Below are 23,408 nucleotides of genomic sequence, written 5' to 3'. Positions count from 1 at the left end.
CCCAGGCGGCCGTGAGCCGCGGCTGGGAGGAGCCCGAGGAGGAGGAGGAGCCGGGGCGGCGGCCGGAGCTCGCTTCATCCCCTGCATCTGGGGCATTGAGCTCTGACTCATGAAAGCTGCTGCTGGAATAGATTTGGCATCACCGGTCTCCTGTTCCGATAAAGCGAGCACCTTATATAGGGCGAAAACGCCCGGTCGCTTTATCCTCCTTTCATCCCTGGTTCAGCCAGGACCGAACGCACATTAAGGGAAACGCACGCGCTCGATCCAGGCTGAATCCTGGCTGAAACAGGGATGAAAGGAGGATAAAGCGACCATGCGTTTTATGTCTCTTTGGGCAAAAAACGCATGGTCGCTTTATCCTCCTTTAATCCCCATTTCAGCCAGGACTCGGCCTGGATCGAATGCATGCGTTTCGCCTAATGTGCGTTCACTCCTGGCGAAAACAGGGATTAAAGGAGGATAAAGTGACCATGCGTTTTTGCCCAAATTTGTGTGTGTGGGCAATGACTCGTTGAATCCAACAGGTTCCACTTCTGAACTGAAATAAATAAATAAAATCTAAGGATTAGCGCATTATCTTTGATACTTTTTGCAGGACAATGATCCAGCTCAACCCAACCCCTTTCTGACTATATATTACTCTTCCTACACACTTGACACTGAGAGACACTGTCCTTCAGTGTCACTGCTCTGAAGATGCCTGCCACAGCTGCTGGCGAAACGTCAGGAAAGAAAATACCAAGACCACGGTCACACAGTTGTAGGATAACCTACAACGGGTCGGCAAACTCATTAGTCAAAAGAGTCAAATATCAAAAGTACAACGATTGAGATTTCTTTTGAGAGCCAAATTACTTAAACTATATAGGTACGTACACTGTTTATTAACTTAATAAACTTTAATTAAAGTTTTAATTAAACTATAGGTACACTGAATAAAACTTGATATCATACTTAATGTGTGTGTGTGTGTGTAAAATGCCGTCAAGTCGCAGCCGACTTATGGCGACCCCTTTTGGGGGTTTTCATGGCAACAGACTAACAGAGGAGGTTTGCCAGTGCCTTCCTCTGCACAGCAACCCTGGTATTCCTTGGTGGTCTCCCATCCAAATACTAACCAGGGCTGACCCTGCTTAGCTTCTGAGATCTGACGAGATCAGGCTAGCCTGGGCCATCCAGGTCAGGGCATCATACTTAATAGTGATCTTATTTATTGATAAAATTAAATTGTAAGTCCCTGCCATTTCCCCCTCCCCGTCCGGAGTCCTCGTCTGGAGACGTGATCTACCGCCATAAAAGCCTATTGGTGGACCCGGCCTCCGGCTGAGTCCCATTGGGAGGCCAGGTCTACCCATTGGCTTTCTTGACAGTAGACCTTGTCTCCAGAGGCTCATAGAAGCCAATTGGTAGACCTGGCCTCTGAAGGGGGACTTTTCCCCCCTCCTCGGAGTCCAGGTCTACCGCCAAGAAAGCCAGTGGGTAGACATGGCCTCCCAATGGGACTCAGCCAGAGGCCAGGTCTACCAAAGGAAGCCCGCCCCGCCCAACAGCTGATAGGTGGGTGGGCCCAGGAACCGCCGAGCCGCCCACCCAGCAATCGCGCGGCTAGAGGGGAGGGAAGGCTTTAGCCTCCCAACCATTGAGGGCAAGGGAAAGGGGGACCTGGCCATTCTCCACGGCGGGGGGGGGAGACAGCACACCCGCTCTCTCTCTGTCAGGCCCGCCGGCTCCGCAGCCCGGCTGCCGGCGCGAGCTGGCGCAAGAGCAGGGGTTCTGAACTAAGTTCGGAGAGCCACACTCAATGGGCCAAAGAGCCGCATGCGGCTCTAGAGCCGCAGTTTTGAGACCCCTGACCTACAAGAACCAATGAACTCTGACCGTGAAAGCCTTAGAGAATAAAATCTAAGGAGTTCAGTAGATCATCTGGCTTCCCAGTTAGTGTGCTTTGGACTGCAGCTCTTACTGTGCCCATTTCCCCTGGTGGCGGGAAGCTCCAGCATGCTGGAGAGTTAAAGCATGTTTGCAACCGTTGCTTTATTTAGCATAAGGAGAGACACCCCCACAAGGCAGCTAATTCCACTGCCCCACATCAGATTGCCTATAAGAGATCCTACACCCCAAGACAATTCAACTTCAGCCAACACTTGATGTGTGTGTGTGAAAAGTGCCATCAAGCCCATCGTGGTCTTGCGTCCTGGGGAAGGCGGCTTGGTGCGGCTGGGCACGCGCGATGGGCTTTGCCTGGAGCGCAGCTGCACGTTGAGGATGGGCTTGGGAAGAGGCGCGAGCTGAGAGGGGTGAGGCGTGTTAGGGATTCCATGCGAGTTCCATTTCTGTCAGGGCAGTTAAAGAGTTAACTTGTTTAGATCAACAGTTTAGATAGTCTCAAGGGGATGATCAAATGACAAGATGTAAGTATTCTATTGGCTAGGGAATTGCCATTGCAAACGTGCAGAAAGGCACAGAGTCAGAATCGTTTATTACCCTGTTCTTTTGTTAAAGGTGTGAAACTTTGGGGCAGGATGAGTTAGTTACTTTTGAATCTCACAGAAGCAAGATGCCTGTTCTCAGCTCTCCTGAGCTGAGACCAGGCATCTTGCTTCTGTGAGCAATCTTTCTATCTAGTTCCCTATAAATCTTGCTAGGAATACTAGCAGGTACTAAGGCTTAAACCCCTTTTGTCCTGAGCTGAGACACAGACAAAAGGGGTTTAAGCCTTAGTACCTGCTAGTATTCCTAGCAAGATTTATAGGGAACTAGATAGAAAGATTGTTATTTGTTTTTACTCCATGTAACCCTCCCTAATTTAGGAAAGTAAAGGATTTTTGTTTGATGAAGAGAAAAGTCTTTGACTCTGTTTTATTGTGTGCTTGACCTGATTTTCTTAACCACAATTACGATCCTTTGGGCCTGGATCAAATCCAACAAGGCGGAAAGATGGGCTGGGCCGGTGGGTTCAGGCTCCAGGAGAGACTCCCCAGAATAATAATATTAGGCAGGGTGGCTCCTCTTCGGGGCGATGGATTCACTCTCTGGGGTATTCTTCACGGTGGATTTTGCTTCGGTTTCAAATCTTTCGGTTTCAATTTAAATAGCTTTTTCATGGCAGCGCAGATTCTCCCCCCATCCCGAGGCATTTTCAATTTTTCACGGGAGAAACAGCGCACTTCTCTGCGCTGTTTACGTCTGCTGCCGCTCATGACTTACCGCTCCAAATCCGCCTAATCCCACCCACTCTTCCCATGATCCTGTGTGTTTTTTTGGGGGGGGGCATCCTGAGAGCAGCACATCCAAGCCAAAACTCCCGTTACCCTTCTGAAGATAGGCAGCCAGTCTGCTCTGGGTCTCCCTCCAGCTGGTGTGATCCTATGTGTGTGTGTGTGTGTGTTGGGGGGAGTATCCTGAGAGCGGCAAATCCAAGCCAAAACCCCCATCACCCTTCTGAAGAGAGGCTGCCAGTCTGCTCTGGGTCTCCCTCCAGCCGGTGCGATCCTATGTGTGTGTGTGTTGGGGGGGGGCATCCTGAAAGCGGCAAATCCAAGCCAAAACCCCCATCACCCTTCTGAAGAGGGGCAGCCAGTCTGCTTTGGGTCTCCCTCCTGCCGGTGTGATGCTGTTAGAGTGGCAACTCCCCCAGCCAATCACCGTTCTTGGGGGAGGAGAAAGGAGACGTCCCGGGGAGCGAAGCAAACATTTTTTCATGGGCATACGAGCAACAAAAAGCTCTTCTACTGGAAAGTACGGCTCAGAAGTGGTTTGGATTGCCTCTCTTTTAACCCGGCTTATTTTGCTCAGTGGGGGAAAACACGGATCTGGAGTGAATAACCAAAATTTGCCTCCGACGCAAATCAGCATCGAAACAGCAGCAAATCTCCGTGAAGAATACCCCTCTGTGAATGGGCGTGTGTCGAAAATGAATCGGGTTTTCTTTTCTTTTTTTTTTAACTTGGAAAAGAACTGAACTGACTTTTATGCATGGGAGGTTTTGGCTTGGGTTTTCTGCTCTCTAGATGGAATAGACAGTCATGCTAGGAAAAGTTGAGGGCAGCAGGAAAAGGGGAAGACCAAACAAGAGATGGATGGACTCAATAAAGGAAGCCACAGCCTTCAGTTTGCAAGATCTGAGCAAGGCTGTCAAAGATAGGACATTTTGGAGGACGTTGATTCATAGGGTCACCATGAGTCGGAAGCGACTTGACGGCACTTAACACACACAGAGATGCACATTTGTCCCATCCAAATTCTCAAAACTCGACATTAAACCCCTATGCAGAGTTTTGAGAATTCAGATGGGGAAAATGTGCATCTAGAGAGTGGCAAATCCAAGGCGAAATCTCCCGTGCGTAATCGGCCTTTCACGCAGCCAAAATAATGCACTTTCAATTCACTTTCAATGCACTTTAAAGGTGGATTTCACTTTGTGAACTGGCAAAATCCACTTGCAACCATCGTTAAGGTGCACTGAAAGTGGACTGAAAGTGCATTATTTGGGCTGTGTGAAAGTGCCCTCAAGAGAATTTCCAGAGGTGCGCTAGTCACAAGGGAGTCTTTGTCACACCTTAAAGGTTTCTTTTGGCGTAAACTGTGGACTGGAGCCCAGTTTGATAAATGCTTGCTTTTCACAATTTGCCTGATGGGGGGTGGGGGTAGGGGGGAGAGAGAAGAGAAATTTAAACAGTGGAGTGAAATGGACCTGAAATATTAAGAGGCCTGTGCTTCTTCTGTGTAAAACTAATATAAACGGAGGTTATCAAGTGTTATGCTAAATAAAGCCCTGACCTGGATGGCCCAGGCTAGCCTGATCTCGTCAGATCTCAGCAGGGTCAGCCCTGGTTAGTATTTGGATGGGAGACCACCAAGGAAGTCCAGGGTTGCTGTGCAGAGGAAGGCACTGGCAAACCACCTCTGTTAGTCTCTTGCCATGAAAACCCCAAAAAAGGGGTCGCCATAAGTCGGCTGCGACTTGACGGCACTTTACACACACACACATCAAGTATTGGCTGAAGTTGAATTGTCTTGGGGTGCAGGATCTCTTATAGGCAATCTGATGTGGGGCAGTAGAATTAGCTGCCTTGTGGGGGTGTCTCCTTGCCTCTCCTTATGCTAAATAAACCAATGGTTGCAAACATGCTTTAACTCTCCAGCGTGCTGGAGCTTCCCACCACCAGGGGAAATGGGCACAGTAAGAGCTGCAGTCCAAAGCATACTAATTGGGAAGCCAGATGATCTACTGAACTCCTTAGATTTTATTTATTTATTTCAGTTCAGAAGTGGAATCTGTTGGATTCAATGAGTCATTGCCCACACACACAGAGAGGCATAAGGTAATTGCTTTATCAGAACAGGAGACCTGTGATGCCAAATCTATTCCAGCAGAAGCTTTCATGAGTCAGAACTCAATGCATCAGATGCATGGGATGAAGTGAGCTCTGACTCATGAACGCTTACGCTGGTGCCACTGGACTCCTGTTTAATTTTGCCGCAACAGACTAGCATGGCTATCTGTCTGGAATTACACTTAATAGGAATTTTGTGATTACACACACCTATTTTGGAGTAAGCTCTGTTGAACTTACTGCCAAATAAAGGTGGATAGAATCAAAGTGACTTTGAGTGTACTATCCATCCACTGATTTTTTTCCCCATGCATCATACCAGGAGTTCACGTAGACATCAGAACTTTAAAACACTACTTGATAGAATAGAGACGTTAGGTTTGTCAGGTTGAGATAAAATAGGTTTCTTATAAATTTCAGTGTCAGTTATTAATTACTTAGTCAATAGCTGGCGGAGCAACGATCACTGCTGAAGCAATTTTCATGAAAAGTACTTCAAAGTTTGGCTGGGAACCAGAGAGACTAAAAGCACACCACCATTGGATGACACGATTATGACATCACTGGCCTCTGTCTTCATCTATTGTTAGTGAAACTGCTATTTAGCTGAGTTTTTGCTCTCTTCTGCTTTTTGACGTCTATTATCTCCTTGTAAGTCCCTAAAGGCCTGGCAAACATTGGGGATGAACAGACTGTAGTTTTTAGGAGAATGGGAAGGTGGAGGCTTTGTTCTTTCAACTCTTGAGCCCAACACTTGCTGTCCTTCCTGCCTTTCTTGATAGATTTGCTGTCACTTTGCAGACTGCAAAATCTTGCTTTGACACAGAAGGGCTTTAAATATGAATCTTTGTGTACAGAAGGGAGCAGTGGTTACCATAGGGTAATACAGTATAGAGCCAGAGGGAAGACGGCATGGTGTACCCCGATCTCATTGGATCTCAGAAGCTAAGCTGGGTCAGTACTTGGAAAGGAGGCCTCCAAGGAAGACTCTGCAGAGGAAGGCAATGGCAAACCACCACTGCTTAATCACTTGCCATGAAAGCCCCTTGCTGGGGTCGCCATGAATCAACTGTGACTTGACGGCACTTTACACACACACAATATAGTACAGACTTTTGAACTTACTTTCTAATGACCATAATTTATTCTGAACTTTGGTTTTCTGTTACAAGGTCCTGCTAAATAACTTTTAACTCTGCATTGTACATCATTCTCTATGACTCCAGGGTCATGGGAGCTGAGAAGCCCAGGGGGAGAGACCCAATAGCTTAGGGGCCATTTACTAACTTGTTATTACTAATAACATTACACCTCCAGCGTGGAGCAGTTTCATTTTAATTTGGCTATGAGTGTTGCAGTCATGTACATCAATGGGATTTACTTCTAAGCATACATAGCTAGAATGGGTGTGTGTGTGTAAACCTCCAAGATATCACTTGAGAGGACCAATCTCCAACAACAATTAACTGCTAGCAGTGGGGATTCTTTGGTCTGTTCAATAAATCTTCGCTGAACACAGCAACTCTCCCCCATTGGCATTCATGCAACAGACACTAAAATATGTGATTTGGAAGCAATCCCTATTAGGGGTGCTGGCTAGATTTTGAAAAGGTCTTTTGGGAAGGAGTGGTTGGCTGCTTAAAATTTTTAAAAATGTCTTCTAACTCATTTGAGCCTAAATGTTTTAATACAAGGAGCATTAAGGTAATTCCTTTTCTTGCCTATGAACTATAGGACAAAGGACAGCCATGTGCATCCACTGAATTAAATTTAACCTGTAACCGATTTGAAAGTCAAGTCTGAGTGATGAAAGGAAGATTAGCTTTAATCCATGAAGAATCAAGATTCTCAGAACCAAAGTTAAAATCATGAAATGTGAGAGATGGCATCACCTGGATCCCACCTCAGTAGCTGAACACAGGCCGCAATCCTATGGAAACTTTCCTGGGAGTAAGCCAAATCGAATGATACTGGATGTACTTCTAAGTAGACCTGTCTAGGATTGCTCCTATTGTTACTTAACCAGGGGACCCATCTCACTGGAGGGCAGTGGAAATTATTTCTGAATAAACATTTTTAGGATCTGCCTATGTGAAATTCTGCTACTGGCGTATATATTGCTAAATTTTTGCTTTAGATGTGTGGAGGTTTATTTCTGTGTAGGCAACAGAGTTAACTTGTAATTTGATCTTCTTTATGGGAACTGTGAAACTGTTCTTGTTTCTTACTAGTTGACATCCTCTTCTTTAGAAACACTTGCGGGGTTTTGTGGGAAAATAAACATGCCTGTAGCTATATTATTCCACTTAAAAATCTGTGCATCCCTTCTTCCTCACAACAGTTGTGAATACATTTAATAACATTAGGTTTCAGTCCTTCAAACGTTTGGTATTAGATGCATGTTGGTTTCAAAAATAAAATAAAACCCCTCTCAAACCAAGCTTGGTTTGGAAAACCTCAAAGTTTACTATTTAGTGGACCACCTATGGTGTGAATGAAGCAAGCTTTCTGGCACCACGGAATTATTTCTTTGGGCGTTTTGAATTGCATAGAATTTGAGAACTGGCTGAGATATTGTTATAATATGATTAACTAGCCTTTGAATCCTTTGTTATTAAATCCCATAAATAACATATGGTGCATAAACCATACTTAAAATGAAAATTCTAAAATATTAGTAAACAAAGGGAGAGAAGAAAAGGAGAAAACACCTGAATCCATGCTGACCTCTTTGGGTTGGGGATATTTAATTAATTGACCCACTTTTCTTGACTAGCATCTCCAGGATGTGCTACTGAGAATTTGCAGAACCAAACAAAGTGAGTTGATGCTAAGACCCAATAGGACATACTTGAATTGTCTGTTAATGAGCACGTATAGGATAAATCTATGAGATATAAATAATATTGTAGTTTTAACAGTGCAGTCCTATGCAGAGTTGACTTCAGTGGGCCTACTCTGGAGTAACTCTTTATAGTACTTCACAAGAGACCAAGAGGATCTGATTGGTAGAGGCCAACAAAATTATAATGGAATTACAGATCAGTCCTAACACTGGGCAGAATTTAAACCAGACTTACATTCAAATCAGTGAACATAAATTGTTTCCCTACACCTTGACCTTTAGTAGGTTGCACGGCAGATAACACTTTAAATGAAATCAGTCGATCTTGAGAGAAAGTTTGCCTTGTGCTAATTTTGTTGCCTTGCGTGACTACTTGCATTAGGATATAAAGTTCCCAAGCTGTTAGAAACATGAATTGTAAAAAGAAACTAGCAAGTCAGCCCTCAGTTCTTAGAAGTGGTCTTTGTGCAAAGTGACTCACTAATTGGCAATGAAGTGTGTGTTTTCAAAACAATTTGTTATGGTAGTTCGTCACTGAAAACAGCCCTTTTAGTATTTCAGCTTTTAAAAAAATACTTTTTATAGCTTGTGCTACACACACACAAAAATAATTAAATGAAGTACGTTCTTTTCAATAATTCAGGATGGCTGGGTCAAGCCGGGGAAGAGGGCGGACGGCCTTCACGTTCGATGTTGGAGCTATTGGCTTTGCTAAAGGGGAAGCACTACCTGAAGCAGCATTCAAGCCTTCTGCCCTGTATCCTGTAAGTATTTCTTATAGACCCCCTTTTCAACTCAGGTGTGTTCGGCATAGTTTGAATTTAAAAGGATAGAACGTTTAAAACACCATAACATGTAAAAGTTAATATATAACAGCTGCGTTTCTTGTACTCATTTATAAGATTAATTTGATCAGAGATGGTTAAAGATAGCTTGTCTTCAACTGAATTTAAAATAGCTTATCTAAGATCCAAACAACTGTAGTTTTGTGGCAATCCTATAAGTTCTGGGTAGGAATATCTAGCCTTGTCTCAGTCAGAACTAGTTTCTAGAGTTACTTGTGGGTGAGAGGGAACTGGAGATCAAATTGGTTTGTATTTGCAGTGTGAAATTTCACCACAGCCCTGCCTTCAGAATTCGTATTTCCTGTTGTCAGTCTTACTCTTCTTGCCCTCCACCTCTCTTTTTAAAAAAAAAAAAGTCACTGGGATTGTCTCCTTGTACTCTTAGTGACTGTCTTGTATCTCTAGTAAGAAGGGTAGGTCTTACATTTCCACCCTCAGAGTTTGTAAAAAGGTTGGGCCATACCCCATGTTACCCGAATTGCTCTTTAAATGGGGAAATTAGCTGAGCAATCGGAAACTATGTATTTATAAAGCGGGATCTCAACCAACTATACCAGAGACCATTAACTGTGATTTTAAGAATAAAGACAGACAAGGGATTCCGAATTAAGAGAGTTTATGTCGTTTCTTTCATTCAATGATGCAACACAAACATACAGAGATTCTAAGAAATAAAAGGTAGTAGAATAAGGACATCTGCCAACGTGGCAGGAAGTCGTTGATTGGGAAATACTGCACCTTTTTCCAGATGAGGAGTTGTCCAAGTTCTAGTAGACTAAGATAGCAGAAAAAGGGGACATGGGGAATAAACAGGGGGCATGGGTAGCCCCCAGCGTATTCTAGCATGGATACTCACTCCGGCAGAGTGGCAGGCTGTATGAAATGGGAAGCCCTAAGGTAACGTATGGGATGTGGGCACCCCAGATATATTGTTTTTGGGGGGGCGAGGTGAGGGGATTTACCCCTCCTAGGTCCCCAGGTGACAAAAGGTGACAAAAAGGTTTATTCTTTGGCTGCCGGGGTGGGGTCGTGAGAATTTAGAAATCTATTCTGATTCCAATGGCTTTTGGAACCCGGGAGGAACCGGGAGATCTTTGCTGACGTGATTAACGTTCTCAAACAAAAGGGGCGATCTCTGCTAACGCCTGGGGATCGCTGCTGCATAGCTGGAAGGACGACTCATCACTGATATCAGGATCGCTGCTGATTGCCCATTAAGCTGCTGAGGTTGCAATGGGAGAGGGGGGTGTTGGCACTGACTACGTGACTGTCTGCTTTCCACGACATGGCTGCGGCTGGAACAGAGTCTGTACAGGAACATGGAGTCTCTCAGGTTCACTGGAGGTTGCCCTTGCTTCTTCTTCCTAACTGCCGGCTGCACGGAGCTCACAGGAGTGGCCGTGTCAGTTTCAACGGTGCGCTCTGCGGCCGTCCCAGTAGCTTTTTGGGGCGGGCGCGAGGCTGGAACAGTAGTCGTGTGCCTGCATATCGGGTTGCCCTGTCCAGTCCGGGAGTTTAGGCGGCCCGTATGCTTACACCCATTTATACTGGGTGGCAGGGAGGGGCTTGACTTCCTTCTTATTTGGATAGGTGTGTTTACGTGTTTTGTCTTCCTGCATATGTTTGTTTGTGAACTAGCTCATTATATTGACAGTTTGTATAAATTTACACAGCCTACAGATTTCAAACCGATACCACTGAAAGCAGGAGAGAATGAAGATTATCTTGTGGCATTAAAACAAGAATTTAGGGCAACAGTGAGAAATACACCCTATTTTATGTGCATTAAAAATGAAGACCGAGGTTAGTTCTATATGTTGTTTTATTTCTGGGAAGCAACGTGCATGAAAATACTTTGCACATTGGACTTGGAGATGGGACTGTGCTGGTGTTGCTTCTGGGTCAATCCCATGCCTGTCTGCTGTTGCAGAGGCTGTTGGGGAATTCCATTCTATTACTCTTGAATTTGTGATGGGCAGGGGTGGTGGATAGGACATCCCTATTCAAAGGCACATGAGGCAGTGGATGCATTCATTATGTGACAGTTTTACAAGGGACATTTTTTTCCCTTCCCTTCTTAGAACACTGGCCCACAGCTTGGGGAATCACTTCCCTACCTCATTCTACAAGAGAAAGCTGTGTACTTGCTACAAGGGAGACTGTAGAAAAACTGTAGCTCAGTGGCAGAGCATCTGCTTGGCATGCAGAAGGTCCCAGGTTCAATCCCCGGCATCTCCAGTTAAAGGGACTAGGCAAATAGGTGATGTGAAAGACCTCTGCCTGAGACCCTGGAGAGCCGCTGCCGGTCTGAGTAGACAATACTGACTTCAATGGACCAAGGGTCTGATTCAATATAAGGCAGCTTTATGTGTCCATGTGTTCCACAATACCCTATATCATTCATTTTCTACACTAGCTGTATCTGGGGTGCAAAGTATATGTGATCTTGGACATCAGTGATCAGTTTCCCTGGCATGTAGTTTATGTACAGGGCTCTCCAGCAAGGATTGCACCATTTCCCAACTGAAAATGCCCCCTGGGGCTTTCTTTTATTCCTAGTAGAAGGGGGGAAAGGCACAATATAAGCAGCTGTCTCCTGCCTCCCTTTTTCCTGGGGCTAAAAGTAGCCTGGAGGATCATTTTTGATTGGGGAAATGGCATGGGGTGGGGGGAACTGACCTTTCCCAGAGCCAGATAAATCAAGAGAACTTAGAATGGACCCCAGGTATTAAATAAATAAATAAATAAATAAATGTGTGTGTGTGTGTGTGTGTGTGCATGTTTATATATATATATTCCAAAAGAATGGTCGTCCTTAGAATTCTTTCACAATGTTTGGATTCTTCATTTCAGATTAGAACATCTTTTCAAGCACTGATAAAGTTTAGAATTCACTTAAGATGGTATTTCAATAAGTACTACTGCTGCTCATTCTTCATTGGAGGGGATGAGGGGGTGAAGCAGGCTGCAAGGGCACCCCCATGTCATTGTGCACTATCAACATGTGGCTTCAATGTATTCTAAATAAAATGTCTTTGTATTAACCTATGCTTTATTTACATTGCACTCTTGTGCAAAGTTATGCTAGAGTAACCCTGCAGAGGACTGCAGTGCAAGAGTTCACTGAGTGCCCAGTTTTATAGAATGACAAGGTTCCCACCACACAACCATTTATGACTGTTAAATCCTTGCCCAGTTTTCTCATCTTTCCAGCAAAAGAGCTAATTCTCAAAAATCTATCAGGAGTACCCCCCTCCAATATGTGCCCTTGTCACTCTTGGAAGAATGAGGGAGCAAAAAAGAGGATAGGTACTGCTGACTCTGTGGAGTGACACAGCTATGTGTAGTTTCAACATATTATGGAGAACACAGGTTATGTCTGGGGTCCCTCCCCTGTATCAGATGTGTAACCTAATCACACAAGTGGTGGTACTCCAATTCTTGTGCATGAGATGCCCAGTTAGGATCAGGACCTAGCTTTACTGACCATTTGCCAACACCCATTTATTGTATACTACCCTCTGGTAGCCAGCCATTGAGAACTCTGTGACAGGTAGTTGATACAAAACCTTGCCTGTCACAGTGACAGATCTATTTATTTATTTACGATATTTCTATGCCACTTCTTCAGAGCAGGACACTATAAGGCCTCTTATTGGATTTGTTGCAGCACTGATTAAATCAGGCATAATATCAGTTCTTGTACATCAGTTATTTTTAATAGAAATATCTTTTACATTAATGTAATTTTTTTAAAGATTGGAAAAGACTCCCAAGAGAGATGACACCAAAGAAAGTAATTAAAAAAGGTAATTGATGCATATTAAGTAGTACCTAACACCTATCATTTAGTTGATCAAAATGATTCAGATAAAATAAGCATCTTGCTTTCTACTATAGTTCACAGTGGGTAGCCGTGTTAGTCTGTCTGCAGTAGTAGAAAAGAGCAAGAGTCCAGTAGCACCTTAAAGACTAACAAAAATATTTTCTGGCAGGGTAGGAGCTTTCGTGAGCCACAGCTCACTTCTTCAGATACAGCTAGAATGTGAATCCATCTGTCTTTAAGTAGAGGAGAGTGAATTCAGACAAGCATTAGTATGTAAATGTTAACAGTATGTAAGTGTGAATAGCAGGCGTGATGGGATTAGGTGTGGTATGCAGAAGAGTCTGTGATGTCCAGGGGAGAGATGGGTGTGGAGAAATCAGCATTGGTAATGAGCCATGAATGCAAAGTCTTTATTCAGCCCAGGTAAATGCATTGTCTTTAGTTTGAATATCAACTGTAATTCAGCAGTTTCTCTTTCCAATCTCCCTTTGAAATTCCTTTGTAAGAGAACTTCTACTCTTAAATCTGCAACAGAATGTCCTGGAACAGCTACCCTCTGTACCAGTCTTAGTTGACAAACACTGTTTTCTGCCATAAAACAGAAATTTATTTATTTTCCAGTTGTGTATGTGCTCATGCATATTTTATATTTTTGTAATTCTTGACTAAGGTCAAAAAGGGAAAGCAATACCAAAAATCTGTGTTAAGGATTGTTCATTCACCATTCTGAAAATAACTAGCACATTACATGTAACCTGGTTTTCTCCAACAGTAAGCCTCAAAATGGTGTACAATCAAAATCAACATCCTAAATTTACAGCAATAAAACCGGAGACAAATCAACAACTACACAAAACTGCTAGGCAGACAATGCTGCTATCTGTCTTTAATGCCCTCCTGAATTGCTACGTTTTATATAGCTTGCTAAAAGCCAGGAGTGTTGGGTTCATTGCTAACAACCTCAGGAGGGGTGATGCCAAAATAAGGGTTGCCACAGAAAAGGCTCCTGACCAGGCTGTGGCAGATTTTATGCAAGTAAATGAGGAGATGGATAGGAAGAATGGCTTGGAGGAACAGAGCTGCCCTGCCAGATGGATTCATACTCGGAGAGTCATTTGAGTGTGGGTGTCCCAGGTGGTAAAAGGAAAGAATTTCTTGAATGGTTTCAGTTCTTTGCTTAGTCCATTTATCAGTTGCGGAGCAAAACAACCAACCTCCAAAAACTTTCACTGGAAAACCAAGTGATGCGGAAGATATGTTGCTAATATTAAACAGGAGTTGGAAAAGAAAGGTGATGAAGAAAAAGCAGATGAAGAGAAAAAGAAAAAAGACAAAGGGGAAGAAGAGGAAGAAGCAGAAGAGCCAGAGGAAAACGATGAAGAGGAGCATGGGGAGGTATTGTCTGTTTTATCTAGCAGGTTTTTTTTGACACTTACATAGTGGCAGTAGTGATAGCATCTCCTCACGTGGTATAAACAGTTGGACCCCTCCTCCCGCTAAGGGATGCCACAAAGGCAAGGGGGCCAAAGACTGGTATCAGAGCAAGACACTGCTCCCCACAAAATGGATGCTTCTCAGAGAGTTCTAGGATCCATCTTGAGTATCATGCCTGAATAACTGATCATTGGGGGGTGTTTGAGCGGGTGGGGAATAACAGGATTTGCATTTATTTACCATGGCTGTGATACTGAACTACAATCAGTATAAGTTCTTCCAGCTTCCTTTCATGGGGTTTGGATTGCTTTGGGGGGTGGTCATGCCAATAGTGATTTACAACAACTTCTCTATTATGTTTTTCTTTAGAATGACTACATTTCTTCATATTTTGAAGATGGAGATGACTATGGAGCCGTTAATGATGACAATATGGACGAAGCAATTTACTAATTTTACTGCTTACACTTCCACTGCAAAAGGTTGTGGCAGGATGCATAACCTCAGAAGACAGTTATCTCTTTGTGTTACTTTGCTGCAATATGTGAGTGTAATAGCTCAAAATCCCAAACTCCCTTTGTGTGTAATTATGATTGAAAGGGATAGCAAAGTTCACTGGCAGAGGATGGAGGTAGTCAGTTTAGCACTATGTTCAATGCTCTGAACTAATTTATGGAAATGCTCTGAACTATTTAATGATCAATGGCACTGATTAACAACAGATTCAAGATCGGGGTGGGAAGAAAGGAAATGCTACTTCACACCTTCACACAATGTGTACTTGCCTTGTGGAACTCATTGCCACAAGATGTGATGATGGCTGCTGGCTTAGATGGATTTAAAAAAGGGTTCAACAGATTTATGGAGGATAGGTCTATTGTTGGCTGTAAGCTGCGGTTGTCAAGTGGGACCTCTGGTTTCAGAGGCAGAATGCCTCTACTGTCAGGGGCCGGAGGTGAGGGCTGTGGTCTGAGAGTTCTGCTTCTGAGCTTCCCTGTGACATCTGGCTGGCTGCTGTTGGCAACAGGGTGCTGAACTAGATGGACTGTTTGTCTGATCCAGCATGGCTACTCTTATGTTGTAAAGGTTTTCATGTCTTGAGGCAACAATACTTAATAAATCCTGTACCCTCTCATTTTCTCCACTGATGGTGAATTGTCCTAAATACAGTCTCAAATGAGGATTATTGCTATTTTTCCCAGGAGCAAGCCAAACTAGTGTTGGAAATGAGACTCCAAATAATCATTTAAAAATAATATTTATAGTAGCAACAGCATTTTGTTGGATATTTGCCACCACTTTTTATTTTATTGGTAACAAGATGACTTGCAGCTCAAACCAACGTGGATGTAAAATAACCTGGATTGGCTTCTTCACTGAACGGGAATTGGCTGTAGAGCAGATCGCTGGACTGAAACTCACAGGAAAAATACCATGCTCTTTATTCCATGTAGAATACAGCACATGCTTTGTGCTACATAAACAATTCCAGTAACAAGAGTTCAGAAATAAGGCATTTTTTGTGCTATGTCACTGGCCTTTTGGTCTAAATAGTTCTGGAGTTGTGCCATTAGAAAAGCTAGTTATGGCAATTAATTCCTTAATCATAGTTACATTGAAATGTACTTTTCCATTCTGCTTTGGTTTTATTTTTATTTGAAGCTAAACACAGCATCTCAGATTATCGGATTTGTTTTACAATTAGTATGATACCTCCCTCGTTCCCAACTCAGACAGTTGGGTGCATGTGGTAGGAGAGCTTGTGTATTGCAAGGAGTTTCTGTGGATGCAGTGCCTCCAACCGCTGAACATTGTTTCCTCCTGGTTTCTGTTTCTTGATCACACTTGCATATGACAATAGTGGCTCTATATAGATCAGCAAAGTGCCTTCTGAAGTTCATGAAGTTATTTAGCCAGAGTTGATGCCAGACTGCAAAACAGGTGTCAAAATAATTGGGTGGTATTTCAAACTCTAAGAACCATGCAGTTATCCGTCTCATGATCTCTTGAATACGTGGTATTTCTCAGGTAGCTTCAGTTGTTCATGGTACTTGAAACTCCTGAGTTTCAAAAATGGGGTGTCCAAAAGCATTGTGAACTTTGATGGTAGCTTTGCCATTTCAAGGGGAAAACCAAACCAAACAGTAGAATTATCCAACTGGGGGTGTGCAAGCATGCTTGCAGTAGCTCTTTAAGTTTGAACCTGTGCTTGGGGAAAATATAAAACAAATGCAAGGCATACAAACTTCAGTTAAATCACTCTAAGTACTGAATATTTGAAAAAATACTTTATTACACAATTTATACTGTTCTGAGATTTATAATTTTAAAAGATTCTTGCCATAAGCATTTTACAAATTTTGAATTTTTAAAAAGATTTAATTATGCACAGATCACTTGCAGCAGTGGTCCTCAGAATAATCAATTTAAATAAAATATTTACTTAATTTACATCCATTTCCATTGACCAGTATACTTAGACGAGTAGCTGACTTCCTGATTGACCATGCGTTGTATCTAGCAATCATATCCTAAATACTTTTCCTCTTGTTTCATCGGAACTTAATGAGAGTTTTACTGGAATATGTGGTCAAGAGTTTAAACAATTCCAGGTTTTTCTGTAATCAAACGTCTTAGTTCAAAATCACTGCTAACCAAATCAGACCACTGAGGAGACAGGTAACAAGGTTATCTTTGTATCCTTTCCAAATGACTTATTTATCAGACACAATTGTCTCCTAGTTTGCCACAGAATATTTTGGAAGAGAGCAATATGTATAGCAATGGCCCATATGAAATAAAAACAGATGCAGCTAGCACAAAATTTGCCATAGCATGTCACTGCAAATAGTGTAAAAACTTTATAAAACAAAAATTAAAAACTGATATAAAAACTTTAAAACCAGTCTAAAAACATCTTGTTCTCTGCCACCAGCAGGTATTCCCCCTCTGCTCCAGCTCAGACTGCCCCAAAAGCTCTCTGGGACAGTTCTGGTTGGCAGACTCACTGGGTAGCCAGGAGGGGTTGGAGCCTCTTCTGGGAGGCATGCAGTGGTCACTGAAGTGGCTCAAACTGTTGCCAAGTGTGTGTTGGAAAAGGGGGGGTACTGACATTTGACCCTGCAGTTACTGCATAGGAACATGCAGCGAGAGGTGGTCATTTGAGTATGTGGTCCCCAAGACACTTGGTAAAGGAATTACAACTAGCACACCATTCTTGACAGTCATCCAACTTTACTTTTTTTTTGGGGGGGGGGTGTCCGCAGGAAAGTGTTGTGGGAAGAAGGAGGCAAGAAATATTTCTTCTTTGTATCCAGTCCAATGTCTTCTAAAACACACTGTAAGATATTGATAGTAATTCAAAAGATAGCTTTTCCATGCCATTATCTTTTTCCAAAATACAATAGATTATAATTGTGAAAGTAAGGCACAGACTCTTGAACTATGATTAAGAAAACTGTAGTTTTTGATATGTGGTACTATACTGAACTAACACTGATCCCGAGTTTACTTTGCTGTCATTTTACATTTGTATATTGCATGCCTTAAGCTATTACAAAAATAACAGAAAAGCAGAACTATTTATAGGTGTGATATACCAAGCACATCAGCACTGCTGCCTCAAAGAGAACTCCAGAATAGGTAGTTTACAGTACAATCCTAAGCAGTTCACTCTGACAGCCCATTCCTGAGGTTGGGGGCCGAATGGGCTTAAGAGGGGCTGTAACCCCTATGCCGGCTGTAACCCCTATGTGCCACTTGTGCCGTCTAAACTGGCATGGACGCCAGTGTAGGGGCACTTATGCTGGGGGCCGGCGAAGCTGCAGTTAGCCAGCTTCCTAACTCCTTTCAGCCCAGGAATGCCACCTTTTTGTTGGCCCAGCACCACTGTTTTCAATGGGGCTTTTCCTCCCTTTTCCTAATTTGTATTTAAAAATAGCCCTTTCCCCCTTCCCCTGCTGCAGTGGCGAAATCTCATTGGAGGCGCCACAGCACCACCATGGCCATGCCATCCCCGGCCACTGCAGCTCTTAGAAATGGGCCGTAAATCCACTAAAGTTAATGGGCTTAGAAGTGTACAACTCTGTTCTGAGTTTGCAGTTAGAAATGTAATTTTCCTCTGCTGCTAAGGACATTTTTCCTGCCAATTGGCTTTGCCCAGTGTTCTTCTCCTCTCAACTTAAAGTTGTTTGAAAAGAACGGGTATACAGTATGTAGCCTGCTCTTTCTACAGCTTTGCATTCCTTCTTTCGCTTAATTTCTTCCATAAAAGCTAGTTAGCGGGAGTACAAGTAATCATGTGCATGTAAAGACTGGGAAGTTTTTTTTAAGTATGCGATGGAATACACATTCAAGTTGTTCCCAGTAGTTAGCAAATGTCCTTTTAAAGTAACACTAAATAGCAGGGAAACATGAAAGCCTAGCGGGGAAGGCAACAGAAAGGTTTCTTTTCAAGGACCCTGCCAGTGGCACATGAGCCAGATTAGGTACAGTATACTACTATCCATAGGCTGAACGCAGAAGTGTAAAAAGGGGCCACTATCTACACAGCTTTCTAATCTTGCTGCTATCTTGCTCACTTGCAGCTGTTGCTGCAGCCCAGCAGTGCATATGCATCCTGATCCAGCACTAGTTGCTTTATAGAAGTGGTATTTGTGTGCCTTGTTGTGCCAGAATGTGAATGCTGATATGATGGCTGTTTGCACAGCATTGCTTTTTATTGGATATGAGTTCCAATAAAAGCAACGCTGTGCAAACAGCCACCCACTCTAAATGTACAACCAGGTTGCCCTACTGTTTCCTAATCCAGGAAGTTGTGATGAGGCATTCCTAGATCTAAATAGTTAGCATGACTGATACTTTGAAAGCTAGCATGAATCCTTTATGCCAAACACACAGGAAAACAGTCTTGTATACATCTATTTTAAGTTACCTCAAACTATTACTTTACTTTGAAGGAAACCAATGCTGCTTATACGTTGCAACTAACTGTTAAAATCTGATTGCAAATGCTTTTAGCTGAGAGGAATACAAGTGTGTACTTCACATTTACTTTCTCTCATCTGTTGTCCATTTTACATTAACATATTTGGCCCAGAAATGTCATGCTGAGCCCTAATCCCCCCAGAAAGTTAGAAAATAAAGCTTTATAGCAGCACAGAATGGAAGCGTTCTACTGTTCAAGAAAACAGATGCAGCTGTCCATACGCATGCATTAATAGAAATCTCTAAACTGGAACTATGTCAAGATTTATAAGACTTCCAATTAGCACCGTTTCAGATCAAGTTAAAATGGGAGAATCAGTCAAGGCAATTTTGCATCTGGCCACTATGAAGCATTTATATAACCTAGCAGAAGATTAAGTATTTTCACATGTAAACTAAATATGAGTTTAAAAAAAGTCATTTTATTTTCAATTAATTGTACTTACCTATATTTCTCAGGCTTTTGTGGTAGAGTTACTGGTACAGTAAAAACTTTGTTATCTGGCAGCCATGGAGAATGGGCGTTCCAGTTAGTCAAATGTACTGGTCCACGGAGCTTTGCCCCAATAATTGCAGAACTTTTCTTCATATACAAAAAGTAGACAAAGCAGCGTGCTCGCCATTTTCAAAATGCAAGCTCTACCCAGCAACAGACTAGCTTTATCTTACTTTACTTCCCAACATCATGTGAGCCCCTAAGAGACTTATGGGGGGGGGGGGTTAAGGCGGGCTTGCTTGGCAAGCCTACTCTTAAGCTCATCTTAGGGCAGCTCTACTGCTGCCTGGCCAGCCCTACGGCATGCTGCAGCATCCTCAAGGGCACTGGGGTTTTGGCCACCCTTGCCATGAACAAGAGCTTTGGTGTCAAGTGAGGGATGTGCATCACTGGTCATGAGCTGGCCAGGTGGAGGGCCTTCCTCCCCGCAGTGTCTACTAATTATAGGCAGGGCTTTCTGCCCCCAGCCATGAGTTTACACGCTTGATCTCTGCCAAGTGCTCGAAACAGATGCCAGATGGCTATCAATATTTCTGGTTAACTGAAGCAGGATTTGCTTTGTCATCTAGGATGGATTCCAGTTAACACAGCTGTCCAGATAGCAAAGCTCTTACTGTACAAACTTTTGCACTGGAAGCTAATATGCCATGAGAAGGCACTTCCCCCACTTCAGAGTTTAGTAAGTACTTAAGAACAGCATAAGTATTCCTTCAAGCTAGATAGATAAACTGAAGATAGTTTAAAGGAATGGTTAGTTGATTGCCAACATTTTAATCGGACCTTTTCAGGGAACTATATGCAACCACATCATGAAAGCCAGTGGAGGAGTTTTGCAAATCACCAGTATGAACACTGGAGTATATCCGTTTTAGGCAGTTTGAGAGACTTCTGGAGTAACAGTAAATACAATATTTTTAAAAATATATATATAGAAATCTTGAAAAGAAATGAAAAACCAGCTTCTACTGTAGTTACACTTAACCTGAAGTAGGATATAGTGATATATACTGCTATATATCATTTTCATGAAGACCTTTACTCCCAGTATCTTACGTCATTTCTTTGATCCTAACTGAGAAACAATCATACAAAGCCTGTTAGCATGTCTCCAGTTCAGCAAAATACCAGAGGTGGCTTGGGAAGAAGTTTAGGGTGGCAGTGCAATAGGCCCAGCTGCAAGCATAACTATAGAAGGAAGGCTCACCTATTAACAAAGTGAGCAGGGTAACAGCTGGGGTGCCTGGGTTTAGTAACCTCCAATCACTGCTCTTTCACAGTTGGTTTGATATTGTTATTTTTTTTTAAGATGCGTTTAGTCCCAAGATGAGTTTTATAATCACAGAATCTACTTTGAAAACAGGGCAATTTTTACGGGCAGTGGAATTTGCTTCTTCAGTATCCAAGTTTATATTTTAGACATGTAGTTCATGTTATAAACTAAAATATAACATGTTATACACACTTGACTGAGTTTTTTTAAAGTGAAAAGCACCTGTGCGGAGCAGGAAAGCTTGTTGTTTCTCATCAAATCTCACTCTTTCCTCCCACTCCCTCTTGTAATTATTTCCCCAAGCATAGTTAGAAGACTTCAACAAGGGACAATTTCAAACAAATAGGGACTCATTCACTCCCTACATTAAAAAGAAAAAACACCAACAAAACAGCATGAAATAACAAGTCTGTATGCAATGTATAGCCGGCACCTCTGAATCATGTCTCTTTTCGTGATACAGTATTCTAATAGCCTATCAGTGCATACTGTACAGAGTAATAATGCAGAACACAGCCTTTCTTGAGCAAGGCTGACACTTAAATATTATTAATCCCTGCATTTATGACTTTTATTGTACTTATAATGATGTCTTTTTTAAAATAAGAAGTTAACATACTGCTGCCCTGTCCTGGATACCCCAGGCTAGCCTGATCTCAGAAGTAAAGCATGGTAGACCCTAGCAAGTATTTGGATGGGAGACCTCCAAGGAATACCAGGGTTGTGACGCGGGGGCAAGGAATGGCAAACCACCCCTGAACATTTCTTGCCTTGAAAACCCCACCAGGGTCATCAGGAGTCAGATGTGACTTCTCAGCAAAAAAACAACATACTGCTAAAACCGCCAAAGCAGAATGGATTTTGAGCATACATGATGAAAGGCTCCCCCCCCCAAAGATTTTAGTATCTGTAACTCAAGTACTTTAATTTAAAATGGACTCAATCCCATTAATTTCAGTGAGAATGTCTCAGCTTAAATCCAAGTATCTTGGCTAGACCAAGCATTTCTGTTCAGGTAGTTGTGTTTTCATCAGCAATCTCACATAGTGCATTTTCATTCCATCTCTCCTCCAAGGAGCACAAAGCAGTATACACAGCCCCCCCCCATTTTATCCACACAACATCCCTGTGAGGTAGGTGAGGTTGAGTGTGACTGGCCCAAGGTCACCTGGCAAGTTTCAGGGAAGAATATGGATTTGAACCCAGCTCTCCCCACTCCTAGTTTTACACTCTAACCACTACACCACACTGGCTCCGGAAAAGGTAACTTCCATCATATATTAAAAAAGGTAACAAATTACCTTCTTATTAAATACCACCACAAATAAAGCTATTTTCCAATTCCACATGGCATCTGTTTTTCTGTTGTCTTTTTTCGAATACACTCAATAGATACCCAAGAACTTAGAACGTAAAGAAAAAAGAAAAAACTTTTCAGTCTTCTTGAAGCTTGATGATTTATTTCATTTTCTAGTGGTTCTGACTAAGGTGGTGCCATCACTTGGGAATATTCTACTGTGGAATGGTGACTGACGTCCGCCTTAGCTAAAATTTCGTAGTATAAAAGATAAAAAACAGGTGTTACTATGCCCACCACTACCATTATCACTACAGCTGTCCACCATCCTATACCCCAGTCTGCTCCATAGTAAGGATCTTTCCGTTTGATGGGTTTACCTTCTGCTTCAAAGCTTGGCTGTTGGGTTGATAAGGCAGAAACAACTTCATTAAGATTTTCTCTCTTTGTAGCATTACACTTCACTATTTGTTCTATATCACGATCCACTACTTTCAAGAAGTTACCAACAGTCTCAGTGGTGTTCTCAAGAACTTGGGTTGCGTCTGGGAAATCTGCAGAGTGTGAAGTAGAGGCAGATCTTGAAACTTGCCTGCTTTTTGTAAAGTAGTGTGTCTCAGTCAATACGCTGAATTTCTTCACTGGAATTTTAATAGATCTCAGTGCAAAGAAGTCCTGATCTGTGATAAGATTATTCAGCCTTTTGATATCTGCTACCTGAAATACAATCATTTAAGAAATTGTTAATGAAATTAATTACCACTTTTTTTAAAAAAAAGTTATCCCTTGAGTGACTAATGTTCATGTTATGTTATAACTGGGCTCAACTTCTGAATACAGTCTGAAGTCATTAATTAAAAGAATTTGATGCTTTTAATCAACTACGGTATTCCCAGTGGGATAAAATCCATGGTGGAGAGGAAATGTTGTACAATAAAATATATTTTAGCAAGAACAGCCCAGTTATACACTACAAGCTCATGTGGGAAGCAGCTGCTCATACTCCCAGAAGTTTCCCTCCTACAACTGTGCAGTAGCTTCTAGCACTGATTCACCCCACCCACACGCAC

General features: G+C 42.6%; 2 protein-coding genes across 3 annotated transcripts in view; one reads left to right on the top strand and one right to left on the bottom strand.

Moving 5' to 3' along the window:
- Positions 1–23,408, bottom strand: part of LYSMD3 (LysM domain containing 3) — a 123,362-nt gene that overhangs the window by 95,387 nt on the left and 4,567 nt on the right. Inside the window, exons 2-3 of one of the 2 annotated variants that reach the window (XM_056849140.1) lie at positions 22,719–23,055; positions 22,453–22,586 (exon numbers count right to left, since the gene is read on the bottom strand). In XM_056849140.1, the coding sequence (XP_056705118.1) occupies positions 22,525–22,586; positions 22,719–23,055 (399 nt within the window). In that variant the 3' untranslated portion in view covers positions 22,453–22,524. Of the gene's footprint in view, positions 1–22,452; positions 23,056–23,408 lie in introns of both variants that reach the window. The other variant, XM_056849139.1, reaches the window with a different exon arrangement.
- Positions 8,829–14,742, top strand: POLR3G (RNA polymerase III subunit G). The gene is made up of 5 exons (XM_056849011.1): positions 8,829–8,948; positions 10,703–10,832; positions 13,526–13,626; positions 14,131–14,250; positions 14,659–14,742. The coding sequence occupies exons 1-5, from the start codon at positions 8,829–8,831 to the stop codon at positions 14,740–14,742; spliced, it is 555 nt and encodes a 184-aa protein (XP_056704989.1).

The sequence above is a fragment of the Euleptes europaea genome, chromosome 4 (assembly GCF_029931775.1).
Source record: "Euleptes europaea isolate rEulEur1 chromosome 4, rEulEur1.hap1, whole genome shotgun sequence".
Classification (NCBI taxonomy): Eukaryota; Metazoa; Chordata; class Lepidosauria; order Squamata; family Sphaerodactylidae; genus Euleptes; species Euleptes europaea.
This window is presented reverse-complemented; position numbering and strand designations above follow the sequence as displayed.